At 44.9% G+C, this 15,390-nt stretch overlaps 7 protein-coding genes across 7 annotated transcripts; 3 read left to right on the top strand and 4 right to left on the bottom strand.

Annotated features, from left to right (window-relative positions):
* Window positions 1-481: 481 nt before the first annotated feature.
* On the bottom strand, window positions 482-2,556 carry AOL_s00075g29 (uncharacterized protein; the record flags this gene model as incomplete). Its single annotated transcript, XM_011122340.1, has 2 exons — window positions 482-738; window positions 801-2,556. 2 exons carry the CDS (start codon window positions 2,554-2,556, stop codon window positions 482-484), a joined length of 2,013 nt encoding a protein of 670 aa, XP_011120642.1.
* A 672-nt stretch (window positions 2,557-3,228) lies between these two features.
* AOL_s00075g28 (uncharacterized protein) lies at window positions 3,229-4,892 on the bottom strand (the record flags this gene model as incomplete). The annotated part of the gene is made up of 2 exons (XM_011122339.1): window positions 3,229-4,322; window positions 4,424-4,892. The coding sequence occupies 2 exons, from the start codon at window positions 4,890-4,892 to the stop codon at window positions 3,229-3,231; spliced, it is 1,563 nt and encodes a 520-aa protein (XP_011120641.1).
* Window positions 4,893-5,868: 976 nt separating this feature from the next.
* AOL_s00075g27 (uncharacterized protein) lies at window positions 5,869-6,743 on the top strand (the record flags this gene model as incomplete). The annotated part of the gene is made up of 4 exons (XM_011122338.1): window positions 5,869-6,018; window positions 6,138-6,312; window positions 6,506-6,621; window positions 6,711-6,743. The coding sequence occupies 4 exons, from the start codon at window positions 5,869-5,871 to the stop codon at window positions 6,741-6,743; spliced, it is 474 nt and encodes a 157-aa protein (XP_011120640.1).
* Window positions 6,744-6,882: 139 nt separating this feature from the next.
* AOL_s00075g26 (uncharacterized protein) lies at window positions 6,883-8,793 on the top strand (the record flags this gene model as incomplete). The annotated part of the gene is made up of 5 exons (XM_011122337.1): window positions 6,883-7,015; window positions 7,115-7,506; window positions 7,706-8,011; window positions 8,092-8,433; window positions 8,599-8,793. 5 exons carry the CDS (start codon window positions 6,883-6,885, stop codon window positions 8,791-8,793), a joined length of 1,368 nt encoding a protein of 455 aa, XP_011120639.1.
* Window positions 8,794-9,867: 1,074 nt separating this feature from the next.
* Window positions 9,868-10,941, bottom strand: AOL_s00075g25 (uncharacterized protein; the record flags this gene model as incomplete). Its single annotated transcript, XM_011122336.1, has 5 exons — window positions 9,868-9,932; window positions 9,996-10,256; window positions 10,455-10,584; window positions 10,803-10,815; window positions 10,925-10,941. The coding sequence occupies 5 exons, from the start codon at window positions 10,939-10,941 to the stop codon at window positions 9,868-9,870; spliced, it is 486 nt and encodes a 161-aa protein (XP_011120638.1).
* A 513-nt stretch (window positions 10,942-11,454) lies between these two features.
* On the top strand, window positions 11,455-11,971 carry AOL_s00075g24 (uncharacterized protein; the record flags this gene model as incomplete). Its single annotated transcript, XM_011122335.1, has 3 exons — window positions 11,455-11,476; window positions 11,538-11,633; window positions 11,709-11,971. 3 exons carry the CDS (start codon window positions 11,455-11,457, stop codon window positions 11,969-11,971), a joined length of 381 nt encoding a protein of 126 aa, XP_011120637.1.
* A 421-nt stretch (window positions 11,972-12,392) lies between these two features.
* Window positions 12,393-14,842, bottom strand: AOL_s00075g23 (uncharacterized protein; the record flags this gene model as incomplete). The annotated part of the gene is made up of 3 exons (XM_011122334.1): window positions 12,393-12,901; window positions 12,970-14,572; window positions 14,798-14,842. The coding sequence occupies 3 exons, from the start codon at window positions 14,840-14,842 to the stop codon at window positions 12,393-12,395; spliced, it is 2,157 nt and encodes a 718-aa protein (XP_011120636.1).
* Between the last annotated feature and the right edge of the window lie 548 nt (window positions 14,843-15,390).

Here is a 15,390-nt window from a genome sequence, read left to right as displayed (position 1 = left end):
ACACTTGATTTTTATTGAATTTCCCCTTTTCTTTTTGGTTTGGTGGGATGGTCTCGAGACGAGGAATTTAGTTCAATATAGCTAATACGTTGTCTCGTCGCCAGACTCCTTCAGTATAGTTAATACACACAGTTGAGGAGTCTAGCGACGAGACAAGTTGATACATACGTTTTATAACAGTAAAACTGGAGAAGGGAGAGGATTAATTGCATTGTCTTCTTCCTGTTCGCAGCTTTGGACGCTACTTTCCAACTCAGCCTTTAACCCAGCTGATATAATTTCTATACTAACAGAAGTCCCATCTCATGCCCCCAAAAACTTATCTCGTAAACGAAATTCTGCCGTGCACAACGGGGGCGTTTCCACAAAGTGATAAAAATAAAACCACCATCACTACCATCTAATATTAATAATAAGGAATTGAATACCGCGTGCAAGCTGGCCACACTTTAGTGTGTCTGAACAATGCAAGCTGGTTATTTCAAAGCCTCATCTCCGCAATATCGCTCAACGGCGTCCCAATCCATAGATCAGCATTTGGATCTAACCTACTATAATCATTCTCATCTGCTTCCGAGTCGTGGGCCCATGGTTCAATCGCATTGAAAGCATTGATATCCCATGGTTGGTCACACAGTGGGTGCTCTTGAAATGGACCGTACCAGCCTTCTTGAGAACACCAGACGTTCCTTTGGCCCTCCAGAATGATTATGAGTTGGACAGGGGCGTGGTAATTACCTGGTGAGGTTAGTAGGGTGAGATATTTGGATGTACGGTTGAAAGAGGTATTGGGGACTTACTTCTTCGACGCCACTGATAGCGGGCGGGAGGAGTTGGGTTGGTATCTTGAGCCGTTTCTGCTTCCGATGGTTCTGTTGGTTCGACCTCCTCCCATGATCCTGAATTTGAGTCCTGTTGATATGACATCGAGTCCCATAGTTTTTGTATCTGTCTGCGCATTTCCCTATGTACGGATTCTTCCCTGAAAATGCCGAGTACAACCTTCAATCTTGGGAAATCCGCGGTCCAAATATCCATAGCCTTTTCTATGAGTTTTTCAGAAGAACAGAAGTCCATTCTTAACATTTCTAGGCTTGGGGGGAACATGAAGCTGAAAAAGCATTCATCTTCAACGTCAGTTTGGAATGCGTGGATCATGGCTGTTGTACAAAACATGTGAACCTTGCGAAGACGACTGAACCCTAGGAGTGGTTCCATTATTGAGCGAGGGATCGCGAGTGGTGCAATTCGGATGGTGAGGGATTCTAGGGTATCCTGATGATTTTCCAAGAGTTTCATAATGCATTTGAAATCTCGTGCGCTAGGTGCAGCTACCGGCCCCAATGCAGGAGAACCCCACATCGCAAATAGGTTTAGATCGAAGCGACGGAGACCAGTGATTTTGTGGAGTAATGGAATAAGTTTTTCGTAGATTGATGGTATTTCGTCCATCCAGAGACGTAGATCTTGGACTTGGAATTTATCGGTATCTGGTGATGCATCGTTTCCAGGTAGCTCATAGCTGATTTCAGTTGGATACCAAGCTTCTTGCCAACCGGCTGATTGATATCCTTGGTGATATTCGTTAATATCTTGTTCAACAGTTCTAACCGAGGCGTTCCCTTGACCATTTCCACGTTGAGGTAGCCCCCATATAGACATAACTTTTTCTTCTGAGTTTAAAGACCAAACGGAGATATCATCTTCTGATTCGGACTCGAGATGTGGTTCCCATGTTTCTTCTGCATCCTCACAGAACTCTTCAATCGGTCTGATCTTTGGACGACCCCTTGTACTTCCGAATCTATAGTCAATTCCAAGAGTTGGGAGTGGTCCGAGTCGAAGGAATCTTTCCAACAGCCAGTAATCGACTGGAGCCAAATCAGTCAATCTAACCATTCCTAGTCGGTTTAGTTGGAACGGTGGTTCAAAATAGTGTAATGTCGTGAGCATGAATTTCGAACTCATGGCGTGAATAGAAGGTGCTAATTCGATTTCCTCCAAGTCCTTCAATTGAAAAAGTATGACAGTCGGTAAGATATACGTCCCATACTCATCAACCTTCGACTCCAAATACTTAAAAACTTCGTCCTCGTCATATTCTGCTCTTTGTGCCAGATATAACTTCAACTTAGCAAGCCCTTCCTCGATAAATTCATCATACTCATCTCTGAACCAGAACGATGTTTCTTTCTGAAATCGAAACGTAGCGGATCTAACATGTTGGACCAATGGCTCCGTCAATGTATAAAGAACGAGTTTTAATAACGTATCAGGAAACTGTGTTTCTTCGTCATACCAGAGGTGACGATTGGCGAGTGGATAGAAAACTTGTCGTAAATGATGACAGGTTTGTGATAGGGAATTGAGGGCTTTGGAATCTTGTCCGGGTGTGGAGTCGTGTAGATAACCTGCGATCCCTAGCATCATCTCGTAAGGAAGGAAGAGGAATGGAGAGGTCGAGAGTTCGGGTGACTGAGATTGCGGGGTGGTATCCTCCGCTGTTGCATCGGTTTCGGTTGCTGTTGGTCCTGGTTCCATGTCGTCCACGCCCATATTGTGCTAGGATCCTTGAGAACTCGTCGATAAGGTATTGAGCTATATATCTATATAGCTGATGACCTAGACTCGAAGGGATTTATTCGTACTTAGGCACTTAAGTAAGTAGGTAGTTTTAAAAATGGTGTTTTTTTTTGTGTGTGTGTGTGGGATTGCAAGAGATAGCGAGCAAGTCGACAAGCCGCCGTGTATACATGTGCATTAATGCAATGCGTCACGACAATGCACCCTGGCCTGGCCTTGCGCTTGCCTGACATTCTAGCTGTCGCGAGATACATACGATGCGATGTCACATGACTAACGGATTGTAAAATAATTTTCCATTGCTAGGGAGTCTTAAATACAGCTTGTAGTACTAACCTTTGCATGCTAAGTTAGTGTGTATTATGTAAGTACAACGAGGATCTGATGTGTACTAATCAAGGGCAATGAACCAGGGGATATGTTAATCAACGATAATAATATGAAGGTGAGTGCCTGCAACACATAATATGCAACAACTCCATAAGCCACCGTTAGAGTATGCTGGTAGCAGGCCGCGAAGAAAGAAAATGGGGAAGGGTAGGGGAAGCAAATAAAGGAGGAAGGAGTAGGGAGGGAAGGTGGAAAGAAAAACAGATAAAATGATGCATACAGGAAATCAGAAAGATAATCGCTTCGCGGTTGTAATCAATTGCCCAAAGCCTTTGTGTTGGTATTTTCCTGGATCCAGTGCATTATCTCCTTCGCATAGGCAGTCATAAAAAGTCGTACTTCTTCCTCTTCATTCCGTCCGTTCTGTCCGTCCTTGAACCTGTCTAAAAATCGGTCCTGAAGTCTGTTCTGGATCTGTTGCATCACTTGATCTTTTAACGGCGATACAAGCCTCCCTTTGCACTCTGCGGATAAATTTTCTGTGTAGCGCTTAGCTAGAACTTCCTCCCACCCCTCTTGGATGCCTCTATTATTGCGAACCATACATTCTACAAGGTCCGTTGGCAACAGGTGACATCTTTCTTCGTCACAAATAAACTCCGTGAGTGTAGAAATAGCCACGTTGCGAATTTTGAACTTCCAGTGTTGGAGGCCGTCATATCCGCCGTCTTCTACAGCAGTTTTGCCGTCATCAATGCCTCGCCACCAATTCCGCCTAGAAGGAGGACCCGCAGCCTCCCCTTGATAATGAATCACCATGGTTTTCACATTTGGGAAGTCGTAGGCGGCAAACTGGTCCCACCACGATTTGGATACCCTCTCGAGGCAGCTATAACAAACGGACTTGACATTTGAGGGAGGCGCTGGGAAAAACGACGGATCGAACAAAAAGTCGCAAACATGGAGCGATCTGAGTTTTTTGAGTCCAAAAAGTGCAGTCTGAAGAGCTTGTAGCAGTTTGGTTGACGCCGGCTGGGGTTGGTGAAGCATCTCATCTTCGACACGTGGAGTTACTGGCTTTGGTAATAACCCCAGATCTCTAAGATTCGTAGCAGCGGAGAGCAATTTCGTGAGAGCGGGTATGTCGTAAGCCTGGTTTGAGTGTTCGGTATAGTTTTTTAGCCCACCGCTGTCGGCAATCGGGTTCTTGAATGACAGATTCAAGAATGTTAAATTCGGATAGTTAAAATCGGTCAATATGTCTTTGATGGAAGAGCAAGTGTATGAGAGATCAAGGCAGAATTCGCTTTGGGCCTTCGATCTAGAGTAAGTTTTGAGCGCTTGGATGAGCCTTCCAGCTCTAGATTTTGGACTACTCGCAAGCTGAGGAAATCCGTCTCGGAAAAGATCTATATTACGAGAGGGTAAATTAGCACAAATTGAAGCCTCTTCTGTTTTCGACGAGAATTGCCTTTATTTGAGGCTGTAGAGAGATTGCTTTTGGTCTTACAGTCTCTGCAAAGCTCCACACGCAAATATCTAACATTTGGCATTCGGCCATCCTGGATCCTCTCCTTCACTAGCTCAAGGAGATCGCCTTCCGTAGCAGCCTTTCCATTTTGCCGCTCAGGTTCGCCCCCCATAAACATCATTATCTTGGTGATAGATCCATATCCAAGATCCGAATCGTTGAAGAGACGGGTAGCTCTGGCCATTTTGTCCATCTGTTCCTCATCCAGACAACCACGGCGCCAATCTTCATAATCAGGAGCGTTGGTCATTTTCATATCGAGTTTAGACCAGAGGATAGGTTTGGCAATTTTGTTAATCGCTTTGCAAGTGCCAGCTAGCTGGGAGAGGTTATGTGGTGTGCAGTACGAAAAGATTTCGACTTGAAGCTCGGGGGCAAGATTGACAAGACGGGATTTCTCCTGGAGAATACTGACGGACTGAAGTCCGCTGGATGATTCAGTAGCCATCTTGCTCGTTATGAATTTTAATGGCGAAACGTTTGGAGATGGTTTGTGGGTTGATGAATTGATGCCGTTGCGATTATCGTGGGTTGGTTGGTTGGTGGATTTTGGATTTACGTTGCTGTGTTGTGTTATGTTGGACATTTGTATCGTCGCCATGCCCTCAAACTACACTGACGGAGGTCTAATACTCACGTGACCATGGAACCAGAATAGCCTACTATCCATCTACGAAACCTACCGTACTCTTCTTAATGCTGACTTCTCATTTCAATATAATGTTCCAGAGAATTTGATACTCATATACGCTTCATCAAGGATCACTCCAAATACAACAAGCAACACATTGAAGACCAGCTTGATTGACGGCTCAGGTATTCCTTGGCTCGCGAACTAGACCCAGGCTTGCATACGTTACATGACTATTTCTGACAAAACAAGTTCGTCAACTAGTCTACACCTTAAGATCGCTTATGCGATATTTATATTAATATACATTAAAAATTTAAATGCTATCTATTCAGCCTCAAGCGTCTAGCATAACCGCTCAGCGAATGAGATGGCAATATCATTGCATTGTTTGTGGCGGACATTACGCATATGCATGCATGGAAAAAATATGCAACGTTTGTTCTAGGTCAACAGGATTTCCTAGATCCTGAGCGGCTAAGTCACCATACGGAATTGGCAGCAGTTAATTGCACATGGAGCTCCACCAGACTAGCAGTTACTCAATTATCCGGGGTGCATAGGTGAAGGGACTCGATTGGATAACATGGGTGCACGTAGACTGCACTGCGACCGATACCTAAAATCGCTGCCCCCCGGCCACCTGGGCGGCCCACCCATTGCATACTGTGCCCCAATATCAAAGAGTCAGGCATGCACGTATCAATCAACTTAAATATTGAATGTCTCTTCATTGAAATTCGGTGCACTTAGGGAGCAGGTATATTGAAGTTATATATTTAATATTTTCATCATGGAACCCTCCCAACAATCCGCTATTATGTCGCCGGCAATCTCTGCCATTCAGCTCCATGCTCCCATGCAAAGTTCTGAAACACCCCCTCAGCCCTCCTCTCCACCACTCGAAAACATGAACAGTGGATCTAGTATCGATGAGCCAACTGTAAGTACCTCGCCGATTGAAAACATCCTGCCGAATACCCCGATCAAACTTGTATTCGATGAACTCGCGAGTACCAAATACGTATTAATACCTGAATTCTGGCTGAATTTTATAACCAGCCAGCAGAGAAGTTGATTTCGAAATACAACCTCGAAAACTTTCCCATGTGCCTTCCATCCGCGGATATATATATCGACCAAGACAGGATTTTGCAAAATCTTTCTGATTTACAGCTCGTGACTGACCGAAACCTAAGATCCAACCATATCTTTGGGTTTACTAAAGAGGGCCATTGTACGTATAAACATATCTATTTCGCCCAGAATTGAAATTTTTCGCATTGTGTGGAGTGCATGAAACATCGGTCTAGCAATAGACGGTAGTTAAATTAACATGCATGAGTTGGGTCGCTCGTTTGGCTCCACACTGCGACAGCATGTGCACGCGCATATATCACTAATAATCCACACGTTTTCGACATGAGTAGTCTATGATTACAAGGTTAGAGATCAGCCACCAGGGGATCCTAATCGTCTTCCCTTATATGACAATCCAGGAGCTATTTCGGGGTTTACAGACTCCGAGGTTGAAAGAATATTGAAGGTACGAGGTTTTGTAACGTCGATGCCTCGTGTGCATTTGTTCGTAGCTTTCACAAAAAGGCCTAGGACTAAACTCCATTCTCATATTAGTGCGATGACCCCGCTGAGAGCTACAGGTTTTAGTAGGACACCTTTTAAATGAGCGCAGTAGATTTGAAATTTCCTCTAAGGAGCTGCAAGAACAATGGAAAGCTGACTTCAAACTTCGAATTTTTATAACTTCAGTCTAGGAGGTCGCCTTCGCGACATAACCCCAACCGTGATGAAAGCGATATTCGCAGAACATGACTTTGATACGACATTCCTTCAGACAACTATTCGTTTTGATAACCCCGAAAGTATTCCTATAGGAAGTCGGTCACTAAATGATAGAGAGGGTGTGCCAAAAACCTATGGTACGTACTCCTACTAGTTTTAGCTAACGCCTCATGCATAGTTCTGTCACCTGAATACAACATTGTATTAAATACAGCCTAACATATAAAAATGGATAGATATCTACATAATATTACCTTCAAGGGCAGCCAATAAGCCTTGGGGTACCCTTCGGGAAGTAACCGCAGGGTTACTGCCAATCAACCCACGTTCTTATCTAGAAGTATTCTCTGAATCAAATCCCACCAAGACAACCGTAATAGGTGAAACCTCCAAACAAAAAGTACATCTAAAATACGACCTTAAAACGAGGAAGACAACCGTTTTTCTGCAGGTTGGGGGAGAAAAATTCAACTTCTGTCAGCTACTGCAGGACGCCTTTGTAGCTTTCAAGCGGGAAAAAGACACAGACCAAAGGGACCCCTTCTTTATCATCATTATAGCCCTAAGACATTGGACAAACGTTTGGAGACGAGTCTTGGATTACATTAGTTTGAAAACGGAGTGGCTGGTAAGATGTTTTGGCTTCATTAGCACCCATTAGCTACTTTAGATTAAGGCTTTTGCTATTCAGTTTCTCTAATTCCATGATATATAAACTTGGAAGCAGATTAGTTATTCTATACTCTAACGCTCTAGCTAATCCATTGTCTTTACGATCCTATCGATCTCCTTGTTTAATACAGACTAATTCTTTTAGTCAATTCTAGGACCAAAAAGTGCAAGATTTCATCTCATCCGACGGCAATGAAGTTGAAAAGGAATACGGCGAACTCAATTCCAAAATGCACATTACACAACGACATGTTTCTGCAATGCGATCGGAGATTATTGAGTCAAAGTTGATATTCAAATTTACTCAGGAACAACATACGAGTTTCTTAGAATTTTCCGGCTTGAAGTCCGAAACCTCTACGAGGGTTCGGGAGCAATTGACAGTGCTCCTTCTTGATATTGAGACTCTCGGTGTTCATCTGGAACAAGAATTAGATAAAATAAAGACTTCCTCTGCGTGGGTAAGTATTTCCCCCCTTCTATGCGGGTAAAACCTCGAAAACGTCAAAGAACACACTCTTGTAACAAAATCATATTCTAGCTCTCCACCTCCATCTCGTTAAAACACACAAAAGCCATGAGAATAGCCAGCGAAGAATCACATAAGGCTTCTCTCGCACTCAAAGAAAATACAGACGCCATGAAGGCTGGCGACGATCTTTTACGAGAACTAGCGCAAGAGACTCTGCAAAGCAATCTGGAAATGAAGAAAAACGGTGATGCTATGCGGCAGATAGCTGAAGAGAGTAAAAAAATCGCCGAAGCTAATAGCAAGGAGTCGGAAACCATGACTCAAATTGCAAAAAGCACACAGAAGGATTCACAATCCATGAAGGTTCTTGCTTTTCTTACTATGATGTATCTTCCCGGTGCATTCGTTTCGGTAAGTTATACTCCGCTAGCATCAATAATCGTTTCTAAAGTCCTGCATTCTGACCCGCTATGCACGCATGCATATACATTTACGTGTATATACGGACGTCCATACGTTAAAGAATTCTAGCAACATTGCAATATAAGAACTAATTCGATTTTTAAACGTTGATAGAGTATATTCGGCTGGAGTATCATCTCATTTGATGTATCTGAAGACGGGACTCAACAACTCGTCGTGGCAAAGGAGTGGCGGTTATTCGTCATATCTACAGTAGCACTCACCATCGGTACCGTTCTCGGATGCTTGTGCTGGATTTGGGTTAATCGCAAAAAACTCGGTCCTATTAAGCCGGCGGGCAGTGTGTAGATCACTTTCGTAGTCTCACGGGCTGGATCGACTACTTATTTACTAGGAAGTATGTATATACCTAGGAGGCGCCCGGAGGGGGAGGATTGGCTGAGCAGAAGACTTACCATGCCAATTTGCCCTTGCTTCGACTCCATTCACGTTACTGTCAATACTCTTGAGGTTGAGTTTTGTCTCGTCGCCAGACCTCCCAACTATGGGTTACTTAATGTATACTTAGCAGACCTGATAGACTTGGTAATGAGATAATCTATTCCTGCTATAAACCTACATCGGTGTGATTTTAAGGTTGTAGTTTAGATAGGCCAACAGGCCATAGGCGCGCTGCATATAAAACATATTAATATGCATATTAATTGCTATAGCGTTAGAAACAGTCTTGACGTTACACACCATCAGGCGGCTTTATATATTAGCTTTATCCCATACTACGTATGCGCATGCATACGTCTTACTCACACATCCGCCTCACGTTGGTAGGCCTGGCCAGCCGGCAAGCTGACATGCACGGTTAAGTTACACAGAAACCAACAGGTGTCCAACCACAGGGTCCACACCATTCCCGTCGGTCCTCAAACCGTTAACCTCTTCACGGAATCCGAGCAAGTTATAAGTCTCAAAATACTTCTCAAAAACGAAACAGTCACCCTCCTAAACAAAAATCCATATTCTAATGATGCTTACAAACAAAAAAAAGATCACAAGACTAAATATAGAAGAAAAGATTCAAGAGGACACCCTAAAATACAGAGGAGTAGGAGTAAAAACCAAAAAGAATTAGAGTAGTAAAAGATAACTTCGCAAAACGCTCATCTTTGAATTTCCTTTGTGTGTGTGTGATTGTGTTTGTGACTTTCATTTGCGGCTTCCCATCGTGGTTTTGTTTACAAGAATAGTAAAAAAAATAAAAAATGCTAATATTACCATGTAGAATTTTTCCCGTCTCTTGTTGTGTGTGTGTCCGTCTTCCGTGAACATGTAGTGGTAGTAGTAGTATGGTAAGCCATTGAGTGGCGAGAGGTTTCGGGATATCCAAGTGCTACTCTATTCTTCCCATATCCGGAGTAAATTCCTTTACTCGCAGACGCTCCCTTGTGCCTTCGAGTTCATCAACAGGGCAACGATAAGACCATAAAGACCTGATTCGTATAATTAGCATCACCTCTCCCAAAAAGATTTCGTTTCCTGAATGTAAAACTTACCCAAGACTTCTGCGAAAATGAGAATTAAAATCATTCCAACGAAGAGCCTTGGCTGCTGAACGGTACCACGAACACCAGCATCACCAACAATACCAATGGCGAAACCGGCAGCAAGACCAGAGAGACCGACAGCAAGACCGGCGCCGAGCTGGATGAAACCGGAGAATAGTGTCTGCTTTTGGGCCAAACCGGAGGAAATCAAGACGGAGACGACGAGACCGTAAATGGCAACGATACCAGCCATGACGACTGGGATGGAGTCTTTAAACCGAGCGGGGATTCGTGGTTAGCGTACAATTTCTCTCATTTTCCATGGAAAACAGCCCGTGAAACAATAGCTTCGTGACTTTTTTCGGTGTGGTGAGTGGCTGACGTTCGAGCTTACGCACTACCACCACTCCCAAAAAGCTCGGAACCAGCATTCCACAGCCAGTTGTGCAAGGGGGATGGTAAACATACTCTTCACCATCATATCAGGTCTCAAAACACCGGAAGCAACGACACCGACACCAGACTTTGCGGTTCCGTAAGAAGCTCCGAAAGCACAGAAGATTATGGAGGCGGCGCACCCCATGGCACCAAAGAACGGCTACAGCAGAACATCTTGAGGATCAGTAAATTTTCCCTTGTCGCAGAAAATGGATATTTTAAAAACTCCATCATTTCTTTGGAAAAAGTGGTGAAAGGCGCGAATTAAACCGACGTCGGACTTGCCGCATCTAGTGCAGCCTATGACGGCAACGGAGATAATTTTCGCCAGGGGCAGATAGAACGCCATGACTTGAAAGTGGATTGCGCAGGACATACCGCATAGACGGGACTAAATTGAAGAAATGTTAGTATAGACTCGAATATAAAGCTTATTAAAAAAACTCGTAGAGCTGTCGCTCCAAGTTATCTCCTCAAAAGTCCCCGTCAAAGCCACGTACCAGTAATCTGAAGACATGATGGAAATATGTGTCGGGAGTTGCGGAAAACTCGGTCGGAAGTTAGACTGGCGAAAAGAAGAAGTCGGTATATAAGTCGACAAGTGTCTTTAACGGTGAAGATGAGTCGAGAAGGCTTGAAAACAGCGGACTGTTGGGGGATTGGTTGTTCCTGGGAGGTCGAGGACACGGAAGTTGTGCAGGTTCTGGCTGGCTGATGATGTAGACGATGGCTGGCAAGCAAAGCAGGAGAGCCAAACCAACACGCTTCTCAACTTTGGGGGCGTGGAACTGAAGGCTTGGCACTGAATGACTAAGCTTCAACACACAACGCAACACGAACTTTTTCTATTTTATTTTTTTGGTTTTAAGACTTTTTTTTCTTCAAACTTTCTTCATACCATCACCATCACTCTCCACCTGCATCGCAACCATCGAAGGGCGAGCTACCGCAAGGAACCCTTTGCCATTCATCCACACCTTACTCCAACAGTCGCCTTAGTCTAGATTCTCAAATAATCAGCTCTATCAACATGTCTGCCCCAAATCCAAAAGGTTAGTTAGTCGTCAGTCCCAGGACCGTATCTAAGTACCAGCAAGCTAAGAGTCAATATAGCATTCCCCCTCGCCGATCAGGCTCTCACCCAACAGATCCTGGACATCATCCAGCAGGCCAACAATTATCGCCAGTTGAAGAAGGGAGCCAACGAAGGTATTTATTCCCAGTGTTCTATTCTCGTTCGTCGATTCCATGTCATCGCTAACTTGAAACCGAAAAAATCTGTAGCCACGAAGACTCTTAACCGTGGTATCTCCGAATTCATCGTTATGGCGGCCGACACCTCTCCAATCGAAATTCTCCTCCATCTTCCTCTCCTTTGCGAAGACAAGAACGTTCCATACGTCTTCGTTCCATCCAAGATCGCCCTTGGACGTGCCTGCGGTGTTAGCAGAGCCGTCATTTCCGCTAGCGTCACCACTAACGAGGCTAGCGAGTTGGCTCAGCAGATCAAGGCTGTGAAGGATAAGATCGAGAGATTGTTGATCTAGTTGGTTTTCGCGATGGGTTTTTTCCTTGGGCTTAGTGTCTGGTTGTTTGGCTCCCATATCCAGACACTGATTCTTTGAGTCACGACTTGATTTTCTACCAGACAGTTGCTTCAAATGTATTTCTATGATCTTACCTGCTTTTAGATAAGCTTGGTATTTGAATCCGTTGTTCACCCGGGAACCCAATATCCAAAACATTCTGTATTTTTAGATAGATAATGACATATGATTCCAAAATACTCAATTGCATGTTAACGCCGTGGCTTTTATATACAGAGTATGATACACTAAATATGCCGTTTGTTGGAAAACATTGGGGTATTTCACCACACCTGTTTTGCCAACATCGAGTTGTCTTCCCTGCCAGCTGGCTTGGTTTCCTCCGGTACTATCTCCCGCTCGCCGAGATCCAGTTGGCTGCTTAGTCGGTACGCTCGGAGGCATCTCTTTGGGCGCCTTCATGAACGCCTTCCTTATTGACCTCCTTCAGCGCAGTATCCAGTCCGGCATTCACTTCGGCCAGTTGCTCTTGCTGGCCCTGCAGCTTTTCTAGTTCATATAACACCCTAACCCCGTCCGACGAGAGGCCCTGCTGGGCCTCCCGTTTCTTTAATCTGGCTATGTATTCTGAGAATTTAGGTGGTCCACGGTACAGCCCCTGATTATCGCCTTCGATTATCGCCGAATCATTATCGTTAGAGCGTGCCTTCTGAATCTCTGCTTCGTACTTCTTGCCCTCCAATGTGATAAACCTACGGGCCGAGAGAGAGAGACCTTGGGGAGACCTCTTTTTCTTTCTCGGCTTCTTCCCCTTGCTCTCATCAATCTTCTTCCATTCTTTCTGAGCCACTAATGGGAATCCCCTAGGGCGTGGTTCGCTATTGTTGCCGATGAAACGGATGAGGGTTTTGCTGGCTTTGCCAGCTGTAGCTGAGGGTATTTTTATTAGTGAGGGAACTATGGATTTTCTGATAGGGTGGTTAATTCTTCTTACGAACCTTCTCCGATTTCAACGAGGAGATCCATCTTGAGGGAGAACAGGGGGATCTCCATCTTTTGTCCGTTGATACAAAGAGCAGTATCGGCACCGGTTTGTAATTGTTGAGCCGGGTAGTTGAATTTCTTGGGTGGTTTGGTCTCTTCTATGGGCGGGGGCATTTCTTGAGAAACTTGCGGAGAGACTTCCTCTATGGAGCTCTGTGATGCGGCGGTGTCTTTGGAATCCTGTTGAGATGTTCCCTCTATAGAGTCCTGTGGTGTGCCATCTTTGGGATCTTGTTGAGACTCTGCCTCTGTAGAGCTCTGTGTTAAGACTTCTTTGGAGTCTACAGCTGGTCCCCCAACGGGCCCCGGAGCAGTTGGCACCGACGGTGGATCCGTAGCGGAGTACCCCGTACCTGAGCCAAAAGTATCCCCTTTGCCTACCATTGTGAACTTCCATTGCCCCAACGATGAATCCTTCCGGCTCCTTGATGTCGATTTCATCGGATCATTATAATAAAATGCAATCCATCTCCCCTGTATCGGAGTAGTTGCCCGACCACCAGACGTCTTCGACTTTCCGGGCCCAGCAAAGTACTGTATAACTTCCGGGTCGAGTGCCAATATCCCAGCATTAACACCCCATCCACCGCCCCCAGCAAGAACCTTGGCAAAACGACCTCCATATCTCGGTGGAAGTCTCTGCCCAAGTGCCTTTGAATCATCGAATGATATCCGTGCGAAGATCTCTATAGGTTTTTTCTCTAGAGTAACGGGGTCGTATAATCCCTTCTTCATCGACAAGTCCGCGACTGCGGCTTCTAGTTCTTGGGATGCATTGATTTCTTTCCCATCCGGCCCTGCCAGTTTTTTGATGACATTCCCGACGCCATTAACAATCTTTCGTGGTTCCGTGATGTTCCTCACGGGGAAATTAACCCGTGTTTCCCATACCTGAGATTCGCTCAGCCTGACAGTCACATCCTTAATCCTATTCACCAATTCCGGATGAAGTGTAGCATTGGACCCATCATAATTCGCATCGACACGGTATTTGTGAACCATCGCCGTCGAAGGTGATCCGTTTTGAAAGAGAGTGTTGGCCATCTTTGTCTTAACATATATCAGCTCCTTATTCCTTGCCAGCATCCTCTGTTTTAAATCTTTCGGAGAATCAGTCATATCCATCGACCTAAATATTATCTGAAAATCCCCCCGATCATCATCCGGATTCCTCGAAGAAGCTCGATATGTTGAAAAATTAGGTTGCGGGCTCGACGGCATATCAGCCACAGGTGCCGGTCTAAACTCAAAGTTTCGAAAAGCAGGAGATGTATCTCCATAGAACCTCATCAAACGATCCGTGATCATTAAACTCCATCCTTCTGAGTAAGGCGAGAACATTGACTTGGGAATGCTATCGACTACGACACTGACGGCTTCGACGCGGTGGATTCGAAATCCTGCAGTTTTAACAGCGCGGTCGATGCTCTCTTGGAGGAAGATGGGGTCGGAGACTAAATGGGCGTATGAGGGGGTAGCTTGGAGGATTATGTAGCGGTTTGCGGTTATGCCGGGTTTCTGGAGGGCTTCGACTATGGAGTCGCGGAGATCAGGGATCTAGATTGTTGGTTTGGGTTAGCAGGTCGAGGTATCGATCAAGAACTATCAAAACTAAAATATCTTTGACGAATACAGATGTCTACAGGTTGAATCATAGCTAGGGGCTAGTATAATAACACTATCCGATAACGTTTCCCCACAATAGTACGCCCGGATAGCAATCTCTAAATCCTCAGATCGGGATATCAAAGAAGTCCAGAAATCCAATCCAATGAAACTTACAAAGTCATCATCCTCATCATCCGGCTTCGCCCTCCTATGCAACATCGTCACCACCGACCTCCTCGCCGTCGCTCTCGACGCCCAATTGTTATAAACCCCCGTCCGGACGCCATTGCCTCGCAATGGTATCCTTAATCGCGGGTACAGCGCCGAACAGGATGATCCTGTCCGTACCAGTATCCGCATGCAAGGAATGGTCATCTGGGATGCATGCTTTTCGATATCTCAATCCCGTCCCAGCTTGACTTCTCCAAAACCCCCCCACAACTTCCAATTGGTGGGGAAACTTTGTCAATATAGAAACTCCTTTCTATAAGGGCTTGAATGATATAGTCGTAGATTGGTCCCTATTTCCGAGTTTTTTAGTTTGAATGTTCGGCGCCGGGCCCCACTGGGAAGTCGGGGAGCTGTTGCTGCAGGTTTGTGGACTTTTTGTTGTATTTTTTTGTGGTGAGTTTAAGTTTTTTTTTTTTTGCGTTTGGCGGATGTTATCTTGATTTCGCGGTTCGGGTTTTGGCTTGTTCGCCGATAACTAGCTGAACAATTCGGCAAAGATCCCGGTTACTGTACTGTCAGCGGGATAAATGACAGAT

The sequence above is a fragment of the Orbilia oligospora genome, assembly GCF_000225545.1.
Source record: "Orbilia oligospora ATCC 24927 unplaced genomic scaffold scaffold00075, whole genome shotgun sequence".
In the NCBI taxonomy this organism is placed as follows: Eukaryota; Fungi; Ascomycota; class Orbiliomycetes; order Orbiliales; family Orbiliaceae; genus Orbilia; species Orbilia oligospora.
The sequence above is the reverse complement of the archived record's forward strand: the minus strand, read 5'-3'. Positions and strand labels throughout refer to the sequence as shown.